The sequence below is a fragment of the Schistocerca serialis genome, chromosome 7 (assembly GCF_023864345.2).
Source record: "Schistocerca serialis cubense isolate TAMUIC-IGC-003099 chromosome 7, iqSchSeri2.2, whole genome shotgun sequence".
Taxonomy (NCBI): Eukaryota; Metazoa; Arthropoda; class Insecta; order Orthoptera; family Acrididae; genus Schistocerca; species Schistocerca serialis.
The window spans coordinates 533,523,488-533,550,532 of record NC_064644.1 but is presented as its reverse complement, the minus strand read 5'-3'; the positions used below and the strand labels follow the sequence as shown (position 1 = coordinate 533,550,532).

General features: G+C 41.3%; 1 protein-coding gene and 1 non-coding gene across 2 annotated transcripts in view; one reads left to right on the top strand and one right to left on the bottom strand.

The window, feature by feature from the left end:
- LOC126413217 (myrosinase 1-like) overlaps nucleotides 1–27,045 on the top strand; it is a 63,987-nt gene that overhangs the window by 20,906 nt on the left and 16,036 nt on the right. The window contains exons 4-7 of the mRNA XM_050083113.1: nucleotides 1,903–2,025; nucleotides 2,103–2,286; nucleotides 8,701–8,795; nucleotides 9,774–9,921. Of these exons, the coding sequence (XP_049939070.1) occupies nucleotides 1,903–2,025; nucleotides 2,103–2,286; nucleotides 8,701–8,795; nucleotides 9,774–9,921 (550 nt within the window). The remainder of the gene's footprint in view (nucleotides 1–1,902; nucleotides 2,026–2,102; nucleotides 2,287–8,700; nucleotides 8,796–9,773; nucleotides 9,922–27,045) is intronic.
- Trnat-ugu (transfer RNA threonine (anticodon UGU)) lies at nucleotides 22,970–23,041 on the bottom strand. Its single transcript has one exon. It is a non-coding gene; the product is annotated as a tRNA-Thr (tRNA).

The window sequence follows — 27,045 nt, the reverse complement described above, 5'->3', positions numbered from 1 at the left end:
TAGAATTTGGAAAAAAAGTTGCAGCGGAGTGGAACTCCTGTTACTAGTGAAGAACAGATGTAGCTTCACCTCGATCATTGCGAATGGTGTTGATCTTTGCAATAGAGGCTGTTTGTGTCATAGATCTGAGACACCACAACTTAAGTACATATAAACCAGATAAACGACCAAGGCCGCATCCTAGTTCTCAAACGCTCTAGGAATGAAGTTCAGAGGCGTGCCACAGGGGAGTGTTATGGGACCATTGCTTTTCAAAAATGGCTCTGAGCACTATGGGACTTAACATCTGTGGTCAACAGTCCCCTAGAACTTAGAACTGCTTAAACCTAACTAACCTAAGGATATCACACGCATCCATGCCCGAGGCAGGATTCGAACCTGCGACCGTAGCAGTCGCGCGGTTCCGGACTGAGCGCATTGATTTTCACAATATATATATATAAATGACCTATTAGATAGTGTCGGAAGTTCCATGCAGCTTTTCGCGGATGGTGCTGTAGTATACAGAGAAGTTGCAGCATTAGAAAATTGCAGCAAAATGCAGGAAGATCTGCCGCGGATAGGCACTTGGAGCAGGGACTGGCAACTGAACCTTAACATAGACAAATGTAATGTATTGCGAATACATAGAAAGAAGGATCCTTTATTGTATGATTATATGATAGCGGAACAAACACTGGTAGCAGTTACTTATGTAAAATATCTGGTAGTATGCGTACGGGACGACTTGAAGTGGAATGACCATACAAATTTAATTTTTGGTAAGGCGGGTGCCAGGTTGAGATTCATTGGGAAAGTCCTTAGAAAATGTAGTCCATCAACAAAGGAGGTGGCTTACAAAACACTAGTTCGACCTATACTTGAGTATTGCTCATCAGTGTGGGATCCGTACCAGATCGGATTGACAGAGGAGATAGAGAAGATCCAAAGAAGAGCGGCGCGTTTCGTCACAGGGTTATTTGGTAAGCGTGATAGCGTTACGGATATATTTAGCAAACTCAAGTGGCAGACTCTTCAAGAGAGGCGCTCTGCAACGCGGTGTAGCTTGCTGTCCAGGTTTCGAGAGGGTGCGTTTCTGGATGAGGTATCGAATATATTGCTTCCCCCTACTTATACCTCCCGAGGGCATCACGAATATAAAATTAGAGAGATTCGAGCGCGCACGGAGGCTTTCAGACAGTCGTTCTTCCCGCGAACCATACACGACTGGAACAGGAAAGGGAGGTAATGTCAGTGGCACGTAGAGTGCTCTCTGCACACACCGTTGGGTGTTTTGCGGAGTATAAATGTAGATGTAGATGTAGAAGCACAACACAGGCGTTTAAACGCAGCAATCCACTCAGTAGGATTGGATTGTTTGGGGGAAGAGACCAAACAGCGAGGTCATCGGTCTCATCGGATTAGGGAAGGATGGGGAAGGAAGTCACCGTGCCCAATCCACTCAGTCCATAGTAGATAATTATATGCGAATTCTATTTTCACGATTAGTTCTCAGTAATTCCGTAGAATTTTGTAGGCGAATATGTGGCAGGTAATGAAGTGAGGCAAATGCGAAGAGATGGCCCATTTTCGCGTCTCTGCAGCTGCCCACATGACTGATTTCTCTGGGAGCGTCCAGTTGAAGGGACTGCCTACACAGTGCTGGTGCAATACATTTTTTAGTCAATCGTAAAGGAGACAAAAATTACTATAATTTGAACAACAATCAGTCTTGAAACACGATTAATTTGGAAATTTCCATTGAATGTATGTTTCATGACTGTCAATATAATATATGTACAGAAAGAAACTGATTTCAGATTTAACAAGAACCTCTAAACATAAGACTGAGGAAGGTAGTCAGAATACGATATGGAGTGGGTTTCGAAATAGAAATTTAATGATAAAGTGTATGCTGTACAGGTGACGATGTACCACTGGGACCTACCGCAAGCATTGCAATACATCGGTGGATGGCCAAACCCGCTCCTCGCCGACTATTTCGTGGAGTACGCCAGAGTGCTGTTTGAAAACTTTGGAGACAGAGTGAGTACCGACAGTTACACTGTTTCCTACGCGGGCTTCTACCTGTTGGGATACATCTGACAGCCGTTGTTCTTCAGGTAAAGTGGTGGATCACGTTCAACGAGCCGGAGGTCTTCACCGGTGGCTACGCCTCTACTGGTAGTCAGGCGCCCTCACAGAACGCGTCTGGCATTGGCGACTACCTGGCCTCCCACACTGTGATCAGGGCCCATGGACTAGTGTATCGACTCTACGACGAACAGTACAGGGCAACACAGAACGGTGCGTTAAACGTCCCTAGTGCTGAGTTTCCAATTGATCGATATTATTTTATTATTATTATACATTTAGTCATTGTACATAATTAACCTAACCATTTTCGTCACAAGTATACAGTATGCCACAGAGGACGGAGCAAATACACTACTGGCCATTAAAATTGCTACACCAAGAAGAAATGCAGACGATAAACGGGTATTCATTGGATTAATATATTATACTAGAACTGACATGTGATTACATTTTCACGCAATTTGGGTGCATAGATCCTGAGAAATCAGTACCCAGAACAACCACATCTGGCCGTAATAACGGCCTTGATACGTCTGGCCATTGAGTCAAACAGAGCTTGGATGGCGTGTACAGGTACAGCTGCCCATGCATCTTCAACACGATACCACAGTTCATCAAGAGTAGTGACTGGCGTATTGTGACGAGCCAGTTGCTTGTCCACCATTGACCAGACGTTTTCAATTGGTGAAAGATCTGGAGAATGTGCTGACCAGGGCAGCAGTCGAACCATTTCTGTGTCCAGAAAGTCCCGTAAAGGACCTGCAACATGCGATCGTGCATTATCCTGCAGAAATGTAGGATTTCGCAGGCATCGAATGAAGGGTAGAGCCACGGGTCGTAACACATCTGAAATGTAACGTTCACTGTTTAAAGTGCCGTCAATGCGAACAAGAGGTGACCGAGACGTGTAACCAATGGCACCCCATACCATACGGGTGATAAGCCAGTATGGCGATGACGAATACACGCTTCCAATGTGCGTTCACCGGGATGTCGCCAAACACGGATGCGACCGTCATGATGCTGTAAACAGAAGCTGGATTCATTCGAAAACATGACGTTTTGCCATTCGTGCACCCAGGTTCATCGTTGAGTACACCATCGCAGGCGCTCCTGTCTGTAATGCAGCGTCAAGGGTAATCTCAGCCATGGTCTCCGAGCTGATAGTCCATGCTGGTGCAAATGTCGTCGAACTGTTAGTGCAGATAGTTGTTGTCTTGCAAACGTCCCCATCTGTTGACTCAGGGATCGAGACGTGGCTGCACGATCCGTTACAGCCATGCCGATAAGATGCCTGTCATCTCGACTTCTAGCGATACCGGGCCACTGGGATCCAGCACGGCGTTCCGTATTACCCTCCTGAACCCACAGATTCCATATTCTGCTAACAGTCATTGGATCTTGACCAACACGAGGAGCAATGTCGCGATACGATGTACCGCAATCGCGATAGTCTACAATCTGACCTTTATCGAAGTCGGAAACGTGATGGTACGCATTTCTCCTCCGTACACGAAGCATCACAACAACGTTTCACCAGGCAACCCCGATCAACTGATGTTTGTGTATGAGAAATCGGTTGGAAACTTCCCTCATGTCAGCACGTTGTAGGTGTCGCCACCGGCGCCAACCTTGTGTGAATGCTCTGAAAAGCTAATCAATTGCATATCACAGCATCATCTTCATGTCGGTTAAATTTTACGTCTCTAGCACATCTTCGTTGTGTAGCAATTTTAATGGCCAGTGGTGTATATCTTCCATATGCATAAATTCATAAAAAAATTTACATCTCTGATAAACCTCCCACTTACCTCATCTTTTCTACAATCATATGCAGGGTAGAGAAAAATTGTGTCACGAAATTTTAACCCTGGATATAGGATGGCAGTAGGAAACAAAATTACTAATGTTGTGTAGGTCCACGCCGCAAAATTTGTAAACTACGGAAACTTGGCGCCACGCGCTTCAATTGGCCGCGAGATTGCCCTGTTGTCGGTTGCACTGGACAACGCTCGAGAACAGTCTCTTCAAACGCAGCATCCCGTCGTGTTCGAGGTCTTCCAACCTCACCATGATACCCCGCCAACGAGCCTGTGTCGCCAAGTCGCCGATGAATTTCTGTAAACGTTTGTGGGTGTTGGTGGCGTCTTGCTGGGTACCGTTCCTCATACAACCGTCGAGCTTCATGCACATTTCCCTCGGCAAGTTCGTAAACAAAAACCGTATCTCGTTGTCCTTGAAACGAATACTGTGCCGCCATGCTTACTGTATGACTAAATCGCAGGTGACGTGTGTACGCTCTGAAGCGACGCTTATGTGTGAATGCCTCTGACGTGAGGTGGAGACAAACAGGAAGACCTATACGACACGTGTGCGTCTCACATTGGGGCAGTGACGGCACGATTGACGTTTGTATGTGTGAACCGACAGCCATAGCGCTGCCCACCAACCGGAGCGCGTGGTGGCAAGTTTCCGTAGTTTGAAAATGGTGCGTTGTCGAGCTACACAAGATCAGTAATTTTGGTTCCTACTGGCATCACTTATCCAGGGTTAAAATTTCGTGACACAGTTTTTCTCTACCCTGTACATTCGGACACTACTGCATTCAGAACACTCTGTACACTTCACTCTTCATCGGTAAATATTTAGGTACCCTACCGCACTGAAAAAGTCCAAATACGGAGAACCACCAACGGAAATTTTCTTTGCAAGAATCATCAGAAAGTGATAGTTAACACAGTCCACAAATCCCTAACAAAAACGAAGATCTGTTTCGCTGTGAATTATTCATTTTTTCTTCGATCATACGAAAACTATACGGTATTATCATATTTTACATCTCTTTCTTCCCCTAGACTGTAGTTTAGTTTCAGTTACTGTTTACTTGTGAGGAGATCCTGAAGTGTTTGGAAGACGTAAGGAAAAACATATTTACAAAAGATCTAATATGCTGGTGTTCATTCCTCTCATCCTCTGTATCATACTCTCAAGGACGTGAAAAAGTTTAGAAAAACTAGTTTACCTTGTTTTATGGGGCTCTGGAAACCCCTGTCTTTCTAATAGCGCTTATAAACTACATGTTTTCTCAGAAAGTATTTGAGTTAGGAAGTTGAAATTTTTGCACGTTATTTATTAGTGTTGGCTACTGTGCAAAACAGGCATTTTTAAAAATTTGAATTCACTTGTTAGAGATCAATTTTTTCTATTGTAATGAAAATTCACTACTTTTCGTGCCATTTTTGGTTGAAATTCAACAATATAGAGGTTTTTGGGGAAAGGCTGTATTAAGTGACTCAGATGGGACTGCGTAACATTTCCCGATAATTTGAAGCAAATTGTTTGGTAGATCCTGAGAAAACACTTAATTTTTATGAAAAAATAAAACTATTGGGAATCGGGCGACAAAGTTTGGAATACTTTTATAGTGCATTCCAGGTCCATAGGATGGATTATTTTCTGCAGCCTCCTCCTCCAGCTTCCTCTTTGTCCTCCTCCTGTTTACCCTGCCTTGTATTTATAGCCTCCTTAAAACCCCGTCAGCAGCCCGAAGTCGTTGCTTGTCTAAAGCAAGCATCGTTCGTACCATGATGAAACCTATCTTCATTCCCACATTTCGAAATACTTTGCACCTTACAACGCTGCCGCCATTGACAGTAGCAACAGCATCATAAACACCACAGTGAAGTGTCTCTGTTCCAACAAACAAGGTCTTCGGGATTCTTGACCATGTGACACTATTTACACTTCCATTGGGGTTTTGAGTATTTCCGTGAACACACTTTTTCCACAGTTTAGGTGCTGTTCAGTCTCTGAAAATAGGTTTTATCACTTCTACTACAGCATGAGGCATACTATGTTTATGAGTGTACACTTCACCAGTTAACAATCCCTTTTTGTACTTGCACCAACTGTTTTCCCCTTTGAGACACAAGTAATGACGGGGACTTTCATCGGTTGAAAAAGTATGAAAAAAAAGAGCCCAAACAGCCTTCTTTATTTCATCGACACCGTGTGTGTTTTGCCTAATAGCCATCTCATAATCGTTCTGTATTTTGCCAAGTACCTTCCCTTCCCATCCATCCCGTTACCATCACTGAGTTTTTGTTTTTTGTACGACGCTTTTGTCGCCGAAGTCTTGATCCCATTCGTTTCTGTACATGTCCAGTACACTCACATTTCTACACACGAAGGTACTTCACATATCGCACCATATGACACGCAACAGAACGTTGAAATATACTAGCAACACCAGCCCCTTCCATTCCTCCACTACTGCCACTATAGTTAGCTGTGCAATTATTTTCATGTTTACCTTTATTTTTTTTGTAGGTACCTACAATATTTAGATATTACTGCTATATCTAAAACTTCCTCTTAATACATACTGGTGGCAGATACTACATTATGAAGAGATGTGTGTCCCATTTATGCCAGGTACTATCGAAATCTGCAGTCAAGTCTGTAAAAATATATTTTATTTAGTAAACTTGGTTGGGGGTTTGGAATATACATCGTGCCACAAAAAATTGCACCTGCAGTAGCACCCTTACCAATTGTACGCAACGCAAAAGAAACCTAATGTTGTGTTCATGGTTTTTGCTGTCATTATCTTCATTTGGAGGTACTGCAACACTGTTCAAAAGGTGGTCATGTATGAAATTTTACCACACTTCACTTCCATGTCACCGACAAGTCCTACGTGATTTTTACAAGGAGTTCCAGACCGACTTCACTACACTGACTATGTCTTACGCAGTTTGCAAAACTTCCATTGAGAGCTCAGATCAAATATTTCATCCACTAGTTTCGCTTATAAAAGATTCATACTGAATCAAATTTCCTTACTCACTTTCATTGCAATGGGCAGGTGTACCAGCAAAGTTAGGTTCACACACTTGGTTATCATCTTTACTGTTTACAGTAATAGCATCTACCTTTGGATTTCCAACATTTCTCATTTTCTTAAAAGCCTTGATAGGATTTCTAGCCACTTTACGTACAACCATGGTTATTCTTCAATAAAACAGAGATTCAATGAACAGTATTCACTATGAATATTTGCAGGACTACAAAAGAGTAAATAAACATTAAGCACACAACACTCGAGCGAGCGATATATATCGAACTATCACAGGTTAGTCGCAACACTTATTTTGTAACACTGATTCTCTCTCACATCACTAAAATGTGCGTGATGAGTACGTAAATTCATGAGCACAACATTTGACAGCAGTTTAACAGTACCACAATAGGTCACGCCCATGCGGAATATATTTTAAAAATACTTTTAAAATAGCTGTAGTGTTCTGAACTGAATAAATTAATATTTGTGGAAAGAGAAAGTCTCTACAGTTTTAAAATGCATAAAAATTGAACATTTTGTGATTTTGAACTTTTCCAGTGCCCCTTATGGCAAATATTTAATTCTAGTTTACACCAACTAAAGTTCATAATATAATTACTGGACCGTTGTAGACAAGCATCACAAAGAATAACTGTTTACGATGCTTCCTTAAATTAATCGCAGTATTGTACTGGACCTGTCCCAGCATCAGACATTACGTGGCATGTGTGTTGTAGGACATAGATAATAAGACATACAGTATTCTGTTCTGCTAAAAAATTCACCAGTGGAGTATGAGATGTTGATCAACACTGTATCCCTTATGCACCTACTAAATTTTATTGTATCTCAGTTACAATTTGTATGGTGTCTGACAAATTCTTGAAATTGTGTATTCTTGAAGAACTGACACTTTTCTCTCCCAGAGAGAGTGACTTTAGGAACGAATAAATAACTGTGTGTGTGTGTGTGTGTGTGTGTGTGTGTGTGTGTGTGTGTGTGTGTGTGTGTGTGCCCCTCGCTTCTGTAACTATTATCTTCCTAACAGTCATTTGATGACGCGATTTTCAAAGTGACTGCACAATTCACAAAACGCGAAATACTGCATATACAGCAACAAGATTTTTTGATTGATTGCATTAATTAACAAGAGAGTACAGCATTTAAATTTTTCACGTATTTCCAGAACATATTTATGTAACTTTGCAGTACAGAAACTTCAAATGCGGTGAGTACATAAATCCATGCTAGCAAAAACAATAACGAAAGCAATTCATTTACAAGGCTCTCATGTAATGTTGAAAAACAATATAAGTAATATGTTGACAAGAGCGCAATTCTCTTCCAGTAACGTCACCTTCCAGTTTGATTGGAATGTAGAATATATTAACTACAACTGTCATCGCCACAATTGTGTATTCAGTAGGTTGCTAGTGAATATCAATGTCCTCTTTTCTTTTGTCTCGAACAGGTTTCCACGTTAAATCATTTTTCCATTTATTTAGCAGGAGTGATCTTTCCTGTCTGACAGTACAATGGTTTTAGAAGTTACTGATAACTAGCTATTTCATCAGCTTTCATCCCTCACTAAATTATGGTAGTAAATTAACCCTCTTGCTCTTCTTGTGATATTAGAGGCATTGGCCAGTATGCTTCAGTAGATGATCATGGAGTTATTGGCTACGACGAAGAAACAATGCACAGTAAATTCCTGTGTAACTAAATAATGCCTAACATTAGTAGTGTATTTTATTAATTTTCCGAATGAAAATCTGTTACAGGCAGCGTAGGAATCACGTTGAATATTTCGGGAAGAGAGCCAGCTTCAAATTCGACTGAAGACTTGGAAGCTGCAGAGAGAAGGCTTCAGTTCGATGTAAGTACTGCAACTGCCACATAGTTCAGTTCATGTCATTCAGTTGCTGTGATGCTGGAGTGAATACTAGAGGAAGCTATTGGTATGGTTAGGCCTTGTGGGAGGAAGTATAAATCCCTGTCTCCAGTGTACATGCATTATTTGTGAAAAACTGAGCTATACATCCTTCAAAGTTCTTATAGTCGTTGAGGATTAGAGTCTACAGTTATGCTAAGATTTTATTTACTTTTAATGGATTACATTGTTTTCACTCTGAACCTAGAAACCTATAAGTGGATCATATTAATGTCCAGATGAGCAATACGTGAAAGAACATTTGTTACGCACACGGACGACCGTTTATTATTGATAAATAATTTTGCTAATTGATATTTGTCGCGTGAATTTCGAGAGGTATCGCTCACATTATTTGTTGCCTACAAGACTAAATGCAGTACTAAGAGGGTTCACTACATTGGTACATTGTACAATTGTACACAAGCATTACAGGTATGTTTTCCTACTTCTCTTCATTTCCCCACCTTTAGAGCAAGTTGCAGGCACTCAGATTTGAGACACTTTCCCATACACTGCAGTGTCATTAGCAAACAGTTGCAGAATGCTCTCACCCAATCCCTGATTTAGTTAATGTATTTAAAGGACGAGAGCAGTCCTGTCACATTTCCCAAAGGCACTCCTGGCAATTCCTTTGTCTCTGATCAACACTCATCGTCTAGGGCAACGCACTGGGGTGTATGACTTAAACAGTCTTGGAGCCACTCACTTATCTAGGAGCCGATGCAGTACACTCGGACCTTCGTTAAACAGTCGACAATATGGCACTGTGTCTATGTCTGATATCTCTAGATATATTTAAAATCCAGTTTGCATACTTTTCGATTATACAGTCACCAGTTTTCTGGTCAAAATGTCGCCGCGAACATCGATAAACTGATTATGAGGGAAAAGTACTGATTATTTTTATCTGTTGTTGATTAGGCTGGACTCTACGCACACCCTATCTTCAGCCAAGATGGGGATTACCCGACCATAGTGCGTCAGAGGGTAGATGCCAACAGTGCAGCTGAGGGACGACCCCGCTCACGGTTGCCAACTTTCACTGAGGAAGAGATAGCATACCTCAGAGGTAAGCTTATGTCGTCCTACCGCCTTTACATTCATCAGTGCAGAGTACATGCCATGATATTTCCAACATAATGCCAGATTTAACAAATTTAAAATAATCTTTTATTTGTACATTTTGTCTTCTTGTTCAAATTCTTGTTCCTTGCTTCTTCTTCATATACTTCAACAGCAGTGCCAAAAGAACCAGCTGCTTTCCCTTCCAGAGCATGCACTCTTCCAATTAGTCTATATTTGTATGCTAAATTCGAACGCCCCCTTTCTTCATTCCTGTTCATGAGACATTTGCTTCGTTTAAGTTTCTTAAAATGTCACTCACCGACCACACTAGGATATGATTTCTAGTTTTCTGTTCTCTAACGATCCAAGTATGGGGTAAAATACTCCTAAATAATACCTCAAATGTAAAATACATTTCGATCTCCTAACTTGTAAGCCACATTGTAATGTGTCACTACTGGCACGACCACTGTCATTCAGAGACTTAATTCATGTGATGCTATGTGTCTGCCTGTACACGCTTCACGTTGTAGCAAACATGTCTTGAATGCTCCTAAGGTGATTTGCCACATCTGCACTGCTGTCCTACCTTATATACTACCGAACGAGGTGGCGCAGTGGTTAGACACTGGACTCGCATTCGGGAGGACGACGGTTCAATCCCGCGTCCGGCCATCCTGATTTAGGTTTTCCGTGATTTCCCTAAATCGCTCCAGGCAAATGCCGAGATGGTTCCTTTCAAAGGGCACGGCCGACTTCCTTCCCCGTCCTTCCCTAATCCGATGAGACCGATGACCTCGCTGTCTGGAGTCGTGTGAAGTTAGCACCCCTTTTTCGAGAAATATACATTTTTTTCAGAGTTCTTGATAGATATGGAATAGTTATAGAGTTCTTTGTACAAAATTTCAATAGTTCTGCAGAATTTAGCGAAGAAAACAACAATATTCGAAAAAATTTTCGTATCGAAAACGTTCTTTGGCAATTTCCGCAAAATGTAAATAAGTACAAGAGTTCTGAGCACAGTTCTGAACAGAACTCCAAGAGTTCTTTCGAAAATCCAAGTAACGTTTTTTTGTGCAGCTAATAGTTTACGAGATAATTGCATTTTAATGAGAAAATCTTTTCACTTACTGTGAAGTTGGCACCCTTTTTTTCACAAATGTATACTTTTTTCAGATTTCTTGATAGATATGCCATAGTTCTAGAGTTCTTTGTACAAAATTTCAATAGTTCTGCAAAATTTAGCGACGTAAACAATATCCGAAAAATTTTTCGTATCGAAAACATTCTTCGTCTATTTTCGCAAATTGTAAATAAGTACAACAGTTCTGAGCACAGTTCTGAACAGAACTCCAAGAGTTCTATCGAAAACCCAATTAACATTTTTTTGTGCAGCTAATAGTTTACGAAATAATTGCAATTTAAGGAGAAAATCTTTTCATTTACTGTGAAGTTGGCACCCTTTTCTTCAGAAATGTATATTTCTTTCACAATTCTTGACAGGTATGCCATAGTTCTAGAGTTCTTTGTACAAAATTTCAATAGTTCTGCAGAATTTAGGGAAGAAAACAACAATACTCGAAAAAATTTTTCTATCGAAATCATCTTTTGTCAATTTTCGCAAAAATTAAACTGGTACAACAGTTCTGAGGACAATTCTGAACAGAACCCCAAGAGCTCTATCGAAAATCCTAATAACATTTTTCTATGGCGATAATAGTTTGTGATAAATTGATTTAATGTGGGACACACTTTCTCTACAGAAAATATAAATATATTCGTACAACAGTTCTGATGACAGTTCTGGACACCACGTGAAGAGTTCTATCGAAATTCCTAGTAGAATTTTTTAGTGCAGGTAATAGTTTAAGAGGTAATCGCAACTTAATTAAGAACCCCATAAGAGCTCCTACTGTGAAGCTGGCACCCTTTTTTTCAGAAATATATTTTTTTTCAGAGTTCTTGATAGATAAGTCATAGTTATAGAGTTCTCGGTACAAAATTTGAATAGTTATGCAGAATTTAGCGAAGAAAACAACATTGTATAACAAAGCTGATTCAGGAACCCTTTCCTTTTGATACAATTCTTCCTGTTCTCACAATAAATCACTTGTGCATAGATTTCAACTGTACTGATCATTACAAAAATACAACCATTGACCAGCGGCGCACATTTCTTGCAGCGTTGTACAAAGCATTCGGCTTATCCGCTGTGAAAATACCATACTTAACGCTATTTTAAAATTTACGGTGGATGGCTTCCGTTTATCTACAATGTCAGCATCTATCGAATTATCTTCATGCAAACGTGATGCCTGGATCACTCACTTCCCCTTTTAGGTACGGAGGAAACTAGAGTTTAGTCTTGTGGAAGTCAAAAAAGGAAATGTGGGCAGCCCTTCTTTTACTGATAGCAAACTCTAGAGAAATCTCCACACTTTTTTTTCTTCATCATGCCAACAAAAGAAAAACTCTCCCTTCATAGCTCTATTATCATTCCAGTACTAGTAAACCAGTTGTCCGCTTTCACATTTCGACCTGACTGATTTATAGGTTTACACAGTCACAGAATAACATCAAATTGTTTATTGCTCAGTTGGTAAATCCTTCTGGTTGCAACACAGCGTATATTTCCAAATTGTACAGGTAAAATACTTAAGAATCCACACTTAAGAATCCATACTCATTTGTTTTGATTGTTACATATTGGCGAAAACTGTACCTTCCACAGAATCCTTCCAGCTTCTTGCCTACTGTAACATTTTCTGCAAGGGTGTAAGATTTGTGGTAGTTGCGTACAAACACAGTAAATATTTCCCGAATAGCTGTTAGCTTGCCTAATTGTCTCCTTTCATCACGAATAGCGCGACTGTAAAATCTAAGTCTCTCCAGAATAAATTTGAAACGTTTTATGTTCGTTTGCGAGGTGAAATTTTTCAATGCCATCACCATCAGTTCCACACAGATCTTCCAGGCTTTATCTGTTACTTTTGTTAACAACAATTAAAAACAAGAGACTGGTGAAGGCTTTCAATTCAATATCATCTATTGATTTTACCCCTCTCTCACGCTGAAATGAGGCTTTGATGCTCTCAAAATTCTGATTGGAACACAAAACTACAATAGACAAATATCGTTATCTATGAGGTAATTACAGCATCACAAATGCTGCTTTGGCTGCACCTATTGGTACAGGTAAATTTCGAATAATATTATGCTCTTCGAACAATATGCTTCGAATTTCTTCAACATTATCTAGTACTTCCCACTTAAAATAATAAAATTCCTATAAAATAACGCAACCAGGCGCAGTGTATTAATCTGATATTTGACGTTCAGACAGCGGACACTGACTATTAAACAGTTCAAACAGAATTTAAGTGCAGTTTACATTCTGGATTAGCTTTGTACTACTTACTACGTTGATAAACAAATAAACTAATCGCTGAAATGAAATACGAAAGGGCACAGTGGATAAAAACGAGCAATCGGCTCATATCTCATCAAGAGAGCATTAGCGTCGATACTGAATCATACATACAACAATGAAAGGCACACATGAAGTGTATATTTTTAGAATCAAGATGAACCAGATGAATTTTATCACGTAAAACAGTAATTGTTTTGAACTCTCATGACATCCAGGACCCACTAACAGCTAAAAATATGCCCAGGACCCTCATGGATGAAAGTTATATTGCAACATCACCAGCCGCTAGGATACATAAAAACATGTGCTGTGTGTAACGAATAAATTTGAAATTGATGTCGTTAATATTGTTGCAAACATTTGTTCTAGTTAGAAAGGAAGTGTGGAAGTTTGATGAGTTACACTACAGCGAGAGTTAAAAGTCTTTACAATGTATAGAAATGTAAGTATATTTACTGAATATATCGTACAAACGAACTAAGTAGTATGTTTAAATCCTAATTCAATACATGACTGATAGAGGTGTTATAATGTTGAGGGGATACAGTATTAAAGTTAATAAGAAGTTCGAAATTTGTAAATAAGAACCTCGTTTATTTGGTCCTCAATAATCCGGATTTCCGGTTTATCCGGATTCATATTTTGTGTCCCTTGGTATTTTTCTCTTTTTTTTCTTATAACACGAAGATGTGTAGTCGGTGAGGTACATAGGCTGCTTATTACCAGGCCGGTAATTTAGTCTAGTACTGAGTGATAAGGAACTCGGAGTGTGTGAATGACATCGTTTCTCAAGTATTGTACATTAATATAACGATGTATTGATGCCCATCAAGTAAGTTGCATAGTAACCACGCCAACAGCACTCCACCACAGCTCATTGTACCTCTGGTGCGATTCTCGACAGGTGTGACACCATCTGGTTAGTGGCGCGTGTGAATGTATCTGCTCTCTCAGCCATCTGTTTGTTTTGCACTGACGAGCCTTCTCTCCTTGAATCATCTAAGCGTGCACATCCCACGCTTCCACCTACAGTTACTACAGTCAGTCTTAAGAAGGTGTACTGGCATTTGTATAGTGCTGAACATTTAGACTTTTTGTATTTAGTAGAATATACATCCGGTTTTCGATTTTCGGTTTTCCAAAATAAAAGTGAGAATTTACGATCGTACTCATAGCTGTACTTCCAGCAGTACTTCATCTCCTGCGTTCCCAATTTCGTAGAAGTTGTCCTACGAAAATTGCAGAAGAAGCACTCCTGGACGAAAGGATATTGTGACGATATTCTTTGGTCACAGCCTGGGGTTAGAGACCCGGTCCGGCACACAGTTTTTATCTGCCAGTAAGTTTCACATCGGCGCACACCCACTGCAGAGTGAACACACAATCTATTTCATAATCTACTGGCACCATAAAAATGTTATGAGGGTTTTTAAAAGAACTCTTTCGGTGCTATCCAGAACTGGCAGCAAAAGGGTTGTGCCAATTTATTATAATGTAGACCAAGTGGGTCTCTCGAAAATGCTATTATCTCATTAACTGTTATCCCCACAAAAAATGTTATTACAGTTGTCGGTAGAGCTCTTAGGGTCGTATTAAGAAATGCCGTCAGATCTTTTGTACGAATTTATTACTTTTACATGACAAAAGTGAGTCCCACATTAATTATCTCATATAATGTCATCGTCACAAATAATGTTATTATAATTTTTGGTAGAACTCTGTGGGTGATATTCAGAACTGTCATCAGAACTATTCTACGAATCTTGCTATATTAGATAAAGTGAGTATCAGATTAAAACAATTATTGTATAAACTATTATCGCCACAAAAATGTTCTTATCATTTTCAATGCAACTCTTCCGGTGCTAGCCAGAACTGCCAACAGAACTGTTATACAAATTTATTTTTTCCAAACTGACAAATAATTTTTTACCATACCAAAATTTTGCCGTGTTATTGTTTTCTTCCCGAAATTCTGTAGAACTATTCGTGTTTTGAGCAGGGAAATCTAGAACTATTGCATATATATCAAGAACTGTGAAAAAAATTTATATTTATCGTAAAAGGGGTTCAAACTTCACGGGAAATGCTCATAAGCATTCCTTAATAATGGCAGTTACTACGTAAACAATTACCTGCACAGAATATGTTACTAGTTTTTTCGATAGAACTCTTACAATGCTATCCAGAGCTGGCATCAGAGCATACGAACAGACATAATTTTTTTTTTTTTTTGAGTAAGAGTGCCCCACAATTAATCAATTTCCATACAAACTATTACAACCACAAAAAATGTTATTATGATTATAGATAGAAGTCTTGACGTGTCAACCAGAACTGTTCATCAAAACTGTTGAACGAATTTACTTTTTCTGTGGAGAAAGTGGGTCTAACATCAAAGCAGTTACCGTATAAACTATCATCGCCACAAAAAGATGTTATTAGGATTTTCGATACAGCTCTTGGTGTTCTGTTCAGAACTGTTGTACGAATTTACTTTTTGCGAAAATTGACAAAGAATGTATTCGATACGAAAAATTTTTCGAGTATTGTTGTTTTTTTCGCTAAATTATGCAGGACTATTCAAATTTTGTACAAATAACTCTAGAACTATGACATTTCTATGAAGAACTCTGAAAATATATATATATTTCTGAAGAAAAGGATTCCAACTTCACAGTAAGTGAAGAGGTTCCCTAATTAAATTGCAATTATATCGTAACGTGTTAGCTGCACAAAAAATTGTAATTAAGATATTCTATAGAACTATTGGGGTTCTGTTCAGAACTGCCCTCAGAACTGTTGTCCGAATTTACTTTTTGCGAAAATTAATAACGAATGTTTGCTATACGAAATTTTTTTCGAGTATTGTTGTTTTCTTCGTTAAATTCTGCAGAACTATTGAAATTTTGTACAAAGAACTCTAGAACTATGCCATATCTATCAAGAACTCTGAAAAAAATATATATTTTTAAAAAAACGGGTGCCAACTTCACAGTAAGTGAAAAGATTTTATCATTAAAATGCAATTATCTCGTAAACTATTAGCTGCACAGAAAAATGTTACTTGGCTTTTCGATAGAACTCTTGGAGTTCTGTTCAGAACTGTGCTCAGAACTGTTGTACTTATTTACAATTTGCGAAAATTGACGAAGAATGTTTTCGATACGAAAATTTTTTCGAATATTGTTTTCGTCGCTAAATTCTGTAGAACTATTGAAATTTTGTACAAAGAACTCTAGAACTATGGCATATCTATCAAGAAATCTGAAAAAAGTATACATTTGTGAAAAAAAGGGTGCCAACTTCACAGTAAGTGAAAAGATTTTCTCCTTAAATTGCAATTATCTTGTAAACTATTAGCTGCGCAAATAAATGTTACTTGGGTTTTCGATAGAACTCTTGGAGTTCTGTTCAGAACTGTGCTCAGAACTGTTGTACTTATTTACAATTTGCGAAAATTGACGAAGAATATTTTCGATACGGAAATTTTTTCGAATATTGTTTTCGTCGCTAAATTCTGCAGAGCTATTGAAATTTTGTACAAAGAACTCTAGAACTATGGCATATCTATCAAGAAATCTGAAAAAAGTATACATTTGTGAAAAAAAGGGTGCCAGCTTCACAGTAGGAGCTCTTATGGAATTCTTAATTAAGTTGCAATTACCTCTTAAACTATTACCTGCACAAAAAAATTTCACTAGGATTTTCGATAGAACTCTTCACGTGGTGTCCAGAACTGTCATCAGAACTGTTGTACGAATATATTTATATTTTCCGTAAAGAAAGTGTGTCCCATATTAAATCAATTTATCTCAAACCATTATCGCCATAGAAAAATGTGGTTGGGATTTTCGATAGAGCTCTTGGGGTTCTGTTCAGAACTGTCCTCAGAACTGTTGTACAAGTTTAATTTTTACGAAAATTGACAAAAAATGTTTTCGATATGAAATTTTTTTCGAATTTTGTTGTTTTCTTCGCTAAATTCTGCAGAACTATTGAAATTTTGTACAAAGAACTCTAGACCTATGCCATATCTATCAAGAACTCTGAAAAAAATATATATTTCTAAAAAAAAAGGGTGCCAACTTCACAGTAAGTGAAAAGATTTTCTCATTAAAATGCAATTATCTCGTAAACTATTAGCTGCACAAAAAAATGTTACTTGGATTTTCGAAAGAACTCTTGGAGCTCTGTTCAGAACTGTGCTCAGAACTCTTGCACTTATTTACAATTTGCGGAAATTGCCAAAGAACGTTTTCGATACGAAAATTTTTTCGAATTTTGTTGTTTTCTTCGCTAAATTCTGCAGAACTATTGAAATTTTGTACAAAGAACTCTAGAACTATGCCATATCTATCAAGAACTCTGAAAAAAATATATATTTCTGAAAAAAGGGTGCCAACTTCACAGTAAGTGAAAAGATTTTCTCATTAAAATGCAATTATCTCGTAAACTATTAGCTGCACAAAAACATGTTACTTGGATTTTGGAAAGAACTCTTGGAGCTCTATTCAGAACTGTGCTCAGAACTCTTGTACTTATTTACATTTTGCGGAAATTGCCAAAGAACGTTTTCGATACGAAAATTTTTTCGATTATTGTTGTTTTCTTCGCTAAATTCTGCAGAACTATTGAAATTTTGTACAAAGAACTCTAGAACTATGCGATATCTATCAAGAACTCTGAAAAAAATGTATATTTCTCGAAAAAGGGGTGCTAACTTCACACGACTGCTGTCTGGTCTCCTTCCCCAAACCAACCAACCAACCAACCTTATATGCTACCTGTCTCTGTATTTGTTGTTGCTATCTGTACTTGCCCATGTCAGTCCATGGGTCAAGGAGGGACACATCCTCATCCAGGTGGTAGATGTTCCAAGGGTTACCTAAATCACTTGAACTGAAGATAGATATATCATTGGAAAAGACATTTCCATCCCTATCCCTTTGCTCCATTTCCAGTGAACTAATTATTGATGAGATAAACATTAATCTGCATTTCGAGGTGTGAGATTTATCAATGGAAGAAAACTAACCCCCTCCCCCACCCTAGAATTTGGTTGGAAAATATAGGAAAGTGGGGTAAAAAAATGAAAATGCCGTGTGACTAGGGCCTCCAGTTCGCCTGGTGCAAGTCTTTCTAGTTGACGCCACTTCGGCGACTTGGATGTCGATGGGGATGAAATGATGATGCTAAGGAGAACATAATACCCAGTCCCTGAGCAGAGAAAATCTGCCGCCCCCGCCGGGGATCGAATCCAGGTCATTAGGTATGACATTCCATCACGCTGACCACTCAGCTACCAGCGGCGGACGGAAAGTGGGGTAAGCGCAAATAGTTCCCGATTACATGCCGGCACATTATCACACGGTAATTTTCAAACTTTTTGTCTCATGGAATATTACGAGTAATATTCAGAAAAATTGTGATTTACGAGCAGTATATACCCCTGTTAGTCCAAACGGGATCAGTAAAATGGAGGAAAGTTAAGATGGTGATTTTAATACTTCAGGTCTTCTACATACTCTAAAGCGGGTACAACGCAAAAACCGTCCATACAGCGACGTGAAGTTATCAGCAAAGTTCTTCTTTAGGATGTTTTCCAAATCGAAGGTCACACTGGCTGGAATGCCCGTTATGTTGTCAGAGCGGTGACGGTTCGTGAGACGTTTTCCACTTTGTCATTCTGTGGCAGATTCGTATTTGTAACACCAATTCTCATCACACGTGATGAGCCTTCTTTTCCAGAAATTTTTTTCCGAATTTTGCATTTCAACAATGTAGCGGCAGACGTCAAGGCATCGTTGTTTTTGTTCAGGAGTAAGATGTGTGGGACAGATTTCGCGCGCACTTTTCTTAAGTTGCTCTGTTGTGCTTTGTAAGTCAAGAACACTCACACACAATCGCTGCATGTTCACTACTTAACACTGCCTGTTAAAAACGCACTAGTGGACTGTTTAACGTTGTTAGTTCAAGCATCCACTACTATGCGGACTTTGCTTGTGCGTCAGTCTCGGAACTTTTGCTACGGACATGGTAGAAGGCCACAAGAAAATGTTATACGGATTGGTGACAGCCAAATGTGAATTTATAAGACCAGTTGAGCTGCAGTAGTTATACACTGATGAGCGAAGATATGATCACCGCCGACCGCTAGATCGAATGCCGCCTGGTGCGCTGTGGGTACGTGATACGGTAAGGAAAAAATACAAAACGGTAGGGACGAATAACTACAGCGGTGATATGGTCTACAAAATTCTCTGTCGTAAGCGACTGTGGCAAAGAGCAGAAAGTTATGGCCTGGTGCCTAGAAACGAGGATCTCGTAAACAGCGAAGCTCGTCGACAGTTTGCGATCTGGAATCTGTGGAAAGTGGTTGGAGTATGGTGAAACCAGTAATAGACGAGAGAGGTCTGGACGTGCCTGCCTCGTCACAGAATGTAGAAGGCGAAGGGCTCGCCTCCTCTATAAAGCAGAATAGGTGTTGGGCTGTGGCAGCTTTGATGGCAAAGTACATTGCTGTTGCAGACAGTAGTGTTTTGGAATACACTCTCCAGCACACATTGTTCAGTTTGGGCTTCCACAGGAGATGACACTTCCGCGTTCCCATTTTGAAGCGTCGACATAGTCACTTACGATGGCACTGAGCGAGGGCTCATCGAGACTGGATCGTGGATAAACAGAAATGCCTCCCTTTGCTATGAAGAATCAAGTTTATCGTTACACCAGGTCGATGATCGTGTCTGGATATGTCATTGTCCAGATGAAAAGCCACTCGAAACGTGAACTGCGCTACAGATGCAGGCTACTGGGGACAGTGTTATTATACGAGGTGCATTCAAGTTCTAAGGCCTCCGATTTTTTTTTCTAATTAACTACTCACCCGAAATCGATGAAACTGGCGTTACTTCTCAACGTAATCGCCCTACAGACGTACCCATTTTTCACAACGCTGACGCCATGATTCCATGGTAGTGGCGAAGGCTTCTTTAGGAGTCTGTAATGACCACTGGAAAATCGCTTAGGCAATAGCAGCATGGCTGGTGAATGTGCGCCCACGGAGAGTGTCTTTCATTGTTGGAAAAAGCCAAAAGTCACTAGGAGCCAGGTCAGGTGAGTAGGGAGCATGATGAATCACTTCAAAGTTGTTATCACGAAGAAACTGTTGCGTAACGTTAGCTCGATGTGCGGGTGCATTGTCTTGGTGAAACAGCACACGCGCAGCCCTTCCTGGACGTTTTCGTTGCAGTGCAGGAAGGAATTTGTTCTTCAAAACATTTTCGTAGGATGCACCTGTTACCGTAGTGCCCTTTGGAACGCAATGGGTAAGGATTACGCCCTCGCTGTCCCAGAACATGGACATCATCATTTTTTCAGCACTGGCGGTTACCCGAAATTTTTTTGGTGGCGGTGAATCTGTGTGCTTCCATTGCGCTGACTGGTGCTTTGTTTCTGGATTGAAGAATGGCATCCACGTCTCATCCATTGTCACAACCGACGAAAAGAAACTCCCATTCATGCTGTCGTTGCGCGTCAACATTGCTTGGGAACATGCCACATGGGCAGCCACGTGGTCGTCCGTCAGCATTCGTGGCACCCACCTGGATGACACTTTTCGCATTTTCAGGTCGTCATGCAGGATTGTGTGCACAGAACCCACAGAAATGCCAACTCTGGAGGCGGTCTGTTCAACAGTCATTCGGCGATCCCCCAAAACAATTCTCTCCACTTTCTCGATCATGTCGTCAGACCAGCTTGTGCGAGCCCGAGGTTGTTTCGGTTTGTTGTCACACGATGTTCTGCCTTCATTAAACTGTCGCACCCATGAACGCACTGTCGACACATCCAGAACTCCATCACCACATGTCTCCTTCAACTGTCGATGAATTTCTGTTGGTTTCACACCACGCAAATTCAGAAAACGAATGGTTGCACGCTGTTCAAGTAAGGAGAACGTCGCCATTTTAAGTATTTAAAACAGTTCTCATTCTCGCCGCTGGCGGTAAAATTCCATCTGCCGTACGGTGCTGCCATCTCTGGAATGTATTGACAATGAACGCGGCCTCATTTTAAAACAATGCGCATGTTTCTATCTCTTTCCAGTCCGGAGAAAACAAATCGGAGGCCTTAGAACTTGAATGCACCTCGTACTATCGAGGACATTTACCGTGGCTTCCGTGGGACATGTGATAGTAATTGGAGGCAGCATAACAGTTGTGTACTGCGTGAACGTTATTACAGACCACACACATCCTTGCATGCGTGATGTTTTTCCTGAAAGCGACAAAATCTCCAGCAGGATATCTGCCATTTTATTAGGTCATAATCGTGCTACTGTGGGTTAAGGAGCATGACAGAGAACTTGCGTTTATGTCTTGTCCACCAACCCAACTGAAATGAACCCGATATGACAAATACTGTTGGCCCATAACTTGTATGCATTGCGTATGTTATGCGTAGACAGCTGTGCTACATGGCTACCAACTTACCGATCAGCATTATACTGACCAAAAACATGGCTGACCTGCCTCCCAGCTGAACAAGTGGCACTGAATGTCTGACACATTCGTTGGAACACGGCCGCCTCCATCCTCTTTACGACGATCGTCAGGCACCGCACGAACCACACAATCGCCTGTGATTCTGATACTACTGATCCAGATTCGATTTCAGGTTTTCTCTTGCTTACATTCTTCACTCGACGTGGTTCTGCGGTTGTTTTTTTAATTCTGTTTCGTAGTGAGTGCCTGGAGGACAAATTCTTCGTGTAGAGACGATTGCTTACTGTGTGAAACGGCTTGGCAATTCCATTCCTTTCCAAAAGGATAGAGCACACCTCGGAGTGTGTAAGTTCTGGTAGCGGCCATGAACTGGTGCTGTTCCAAGGACGACAAGAAAGAGGTATATAATTAAGTTCATTATCAAGCGTATCACTACAGCGGAGAAGCTAAATGTACAAAGGACATCGCAGTGGTGTTCGCAAACTTGATGATCAGCTTCCCACACAGACCATTATTCCTGCCGCTGGTGACGATGCGCCGGTAGTATATCCTTGAAATGACCCTATTAGGTCTACTGATAGATTGAACAGCGTATCCATTCTTCTTCAAATGGGTGTTTCATAGAATCTGTCCGAATTTTGGCGTAAAAAGCGAATTGCCAACGATAATCCGAAAGACGACAGAGTTACGAAGTTTACCAGTTATTGAATGGTTGTCTTACTTTCAAAGAAATACACATATTTAAATTAAGCATTGAAGAGAAATACATTGGAAAATCACATTTCGTAATAAAATTCAGCACAGTGCTCTAGTAGAAAGCTTTTTGCACTATTCTGATGATTTTGAGACGTGTTTTTTTTGCAATGCTGTTTAAGTCTGTCCAAATGCGTTTCCAATCCACTATAATAAAGTTTATTTAGGTCCCACCAAAATAAGTTAAAAGCACTGTCGTGAAATAATATGAATATTAAGATATAAAACATCTTTACATGTAAAACATTTTTGCTAATAGTGGTCCTCGTACATATTTTTGATCAACAGTCAGAATTATTACATGTTACTACATGTTACTTTAAGATTATCCACATATGCGGACTGAGGCGACGAATGAAAATTTATACCAAGGCCAGGATTCGAACCTGGGTATTCTGCTTACAAGGCAGATGCGCTAACCACTACGTCACCCTGACACAGTGCCTTTGCATAACTGCGTGGACTACCCTAGCACGATTTCCTCCACAATCAAAGTTCCCATTCACGCCTTTCACGCCTCAGCCCTCTTCTCATTCCCCTTAAACTCAAAAAGCATTGCAGAGGCTCTCCAGCTGTACTGGAAAAGCACCCCAACAGTTAGCCTTCTGCCGCCGAGCAGTGTGTCAGCAGTGCGCAGGTAGCAGCATTACTGCATTTACTAGGCAGTCTTGTATTTTAATAACCGTTTAAATTTTGTGTCGAATTGTTTGTGCTCTCTGTAAATTAGTTTAGACGTGCTTTGCACAACAGTATTTAGCATGGATAGGGACTGCGACTGCTGTGTTCGGCAGTGTTGGGTTCGGTCACACAGCTTGAGGTTGTTGCCAATGGGCATCACTGTGGCGGTCAGGACAGGGGTTTGTTGGGGACGGCCAGCTCGTCCCACGCATCCCCCGATTGGACTACGGCTGTGGCTGCCCACATTGAGGCTGATCCCTCACCTGTGGTAGAGTGGGAGGTCGTCTCGAGGTGTGACAGGGGGCGAAAGACATTCCAGAGGGCTGAACGGAAGGCCTCTCCAGTTTGTCTGACGAACCGGTTTCAGGCTCTGTCTCAGGCTGATACTGATCTTCGGCCGGACATGGCTGCTTGTCCTGTTCCAGAGGTTGCCCCTCAGTCTGCAAGATCCGGGCGGTCGCAGAGGGTGGACTTACTTGTAGTTGGGAGCTCCAACGTCAGGCGCGTAATGGGGCCCCTTAGGGATATGGCAGCAAGAGAGGGGAAGAAAACCAATGTGCACCCCGTGTGCATACCGGTGGGAGTCATTCCAGATGTGGAAAGGGTCCTTCCGGATGCCATGAAGGGTACAGGGTGCACCCATCTGCAGGTGCTCGCTCATGTCGGCACCAATGATGTGTGTCGCTATGGATCGGAGGAAATCTTCTCTGGCTTCCGGCGGCTATCTGATTTGGTGAAGACTGCCAGTCTCGCTAGCGGGATGAAAGCAGAGCTCACCATCTGCAGCATCGTCGACAGGACTGACTGCGGACCTTTGGTACAGAGCCGGGTGGAGGGTCTGAATCAGAGGCTGAGACGGTTCTGCGACCGTGCGGGCTGCAGATTCCTCGATTTGCACCATAGGGTGGTGGGGTTTCGGGTTCCGCTGGATAGGTCAGGAGTCCACTACACCCAGCAAGCGGCTACATTGGTAGCAGGGGTTGTGTGGCGTGGACTGGGCGGTTTTTTAGGTTAGATGGCCTCGGGCAAATACAGAAAGGGAAACAGCCTCAAAGGGTGTGGGGCAAAGTTAGGACATGCGGGTACCAAGCAGCAATCGGTATTGTAATTGTAAACTGTCGAAGCTGCATTGGTAAAGTACCGGAACTTCAAGCGCTGACAGGAAGCACCGAAGCTGAAATCGTTATAGGTACGGCAAGCTGGCTGAAGCCAGAGATAAATTCTGTCGAAATTTTTACAAAGGTACAGACGGTGTTTAGAAAGGATAGATTGCATGCAATCGGTGGTGGCGTGTTCGTCGCTGTTAGTAGTAGTTTATCCTGTAGTGAAATAGAAGTGGATAGTTCCCGTGAATTATTATGGGTGGAGGTTACACTCAACAACCGAGCTAGGTTAATAATTGGCTCCTTTTACCGACCTCCCGACTCAGCAGCATTAGTGGCAAAACAACTGAGAGAAAATCTGGAATAAATTTCACATAAATTTCCTCAGTATGTTATAGTCTTAGGTGGAGAGTTTTTAGCAAACAAAACACAGCATGTTGTTCTCAATGGAGAGACGTCTACAGACGTTGAAGTAACCTCTGTCGTGCCACAGGGGAGTGTTAAGGAGCCATTGCTTTTCACAATATACATAAATTACGTAGTAGATAGTGTCGGAAGTTCCATGCGGTTTTTCGCGGATGATGCTGTAGTATACAGAGAAGTTGCAGCATTAGAAAATTGCAGCGAAATGCAGGAAGATTTGCAGCGGATAGGCACTTGGTGCAGGGAGTGGCGACTGACCCTTAACATAGACAAATGTAATGTATTGCGAATACATAGAAAGAAGGATCCTTTATTGTATGATTATATGATAGCAGAACAAACACTAGTAGCTGTTACTTATCTAAAATATCTGGGAGTATGCGTACGGAACGATTTTGAAGTGGAATGATCATATAAAATTAATTGTTGGTAAGGCGGGTGCCAGGTTGAGATTCATTGGGAGAGTCCTTAGAAAATGTAGTCCATCAACAAAGGAGGTGGCTTACAAACCACTCGTTCGACGTATACTTGAGTATTGCTCATCAGTGTGGGATCCACGCTAGGTCGGGTTGACAGAGGAGATAGAGAAGATCGAAAGAAGAGCGGCGCGTTTCGTCACAGGGTTATCTGGTAAGCGTGATAGCGTTACGGATATGTTTAGCAAACTCAAGTGGCAGACTCTGCATGGCTTTGTAGCTTGCTGTCCAGGTTTCGAGAGGGTGCGTTTCTGGATGAGGTATCGAATATATTGCTTCCCTCTACTTATACCTCCCGAGGAGATCACGAATGACAAATTAGAGAGATTCGAGCGCGCACGGAGGCTTTCCGGCAGTTGTTCTTCCTGCGAACCAGACGCGACTGGAACAGGAAAGGGAGGTAATGACAGTGGCACGTAAAGTGCCCTCCGCCACACACGGTTGGGTGGCTTGCGAAGTATAAACGTAGATGTAGATGAACGAAACGCGGATCCTGCCTAAAACTCAGACATAGGTGCTTTAACCAATTGCACTACATGGTTCCAGAGACCTTTTCAGGTCTCAAACGTCTATAACGTATGCATGCAGACTGAAGCAAGGAATGAATGGGTTAAGAAGGGGGGCATGCTAGTGCACTTGGAAAGTCATCGTGCCAGGGTGGAGTCGCGGTTAGCGCATCTGCCTAGTGAACAGGGACCTTCGTTCGAATCCTTCGCACAAATTTTCATTCGTCGCTTCAGGCTGCTTGTACACATCATAGTTTAAGAGTAGCAAAGCTTGCTGGAGCCATAAAGTTTCATCTCATTAAAGTAGATATGCCTGGGTTTCGGGCAGGGTCCCCCGTTTCGTTCGATGGTGAGGTGCTATTGCAATACAGTTGAAGAGTACCTGCAGTGCTGCTCAAGCTCAGGAAGAAAACCAAGTGGGCTGAGGCGTGAATGGAAATTGGAATTGAGGAGTCGGTGCAGTTTCACAAAGCCACTGTGCCAGTGGAGCCCAGTGGTCAGTGCGCCTGCATACTTACATCATAATGTTTGAACTTGAAAAGGTCTTTGGAACCATTTACACTAAGGTGACAAAAGCCATGACATACCTACTGATTTCGTGTCTGACCTCCGATTGCCCAGCTTAGAGCACCAACTCGACGTGGCATGGACTCAGCAAGTCGCTGGAAGTCCCCTGCAGACATAATGAGCCATGCTGCCTCCATAGACATCCATAATTGTGAAGGTGTTGCCGGTGCAGGATTTTGTGCACGAACTGACCTCTCGATTACGTCCCATAAATTTTCGATGGGATTCACGTTGAACGATATGGGTGGCGAAATCAATAGCTCGAATTGTCCAGAATGTTCATCGAATCAATCGCGAACAATTGTGGCCCTGTAATATGTCGCATTGTCATCCATAAAAATTCCATTGTTGTTTGGCAAAATGAAGTCCATGAGTGGTTGCAAACGGTAGCCAAGCAGCCGAACATAAACAGTCAATCATTGATTCTGTTGGACCAGAGGACCCAGACCATTCCATGTAAAATCATCCCACAATACTGTGGAGCCACCAGCAGCTTGCACAGTATCTTGTTGACAACAGGGGTCCATTGCTTCGTGGAATCTGCGCCACACGGAAACCTTACCACCAACTCTTACAAACTGAAATCGGGACTTGTCACACCAGGACACCGTTTTCCAGTCGTCTATGATCCATCCGATATGATCAAGACCCCAGGAGAGGCGCTGCAGACCATATCGTGCTGTTAGCA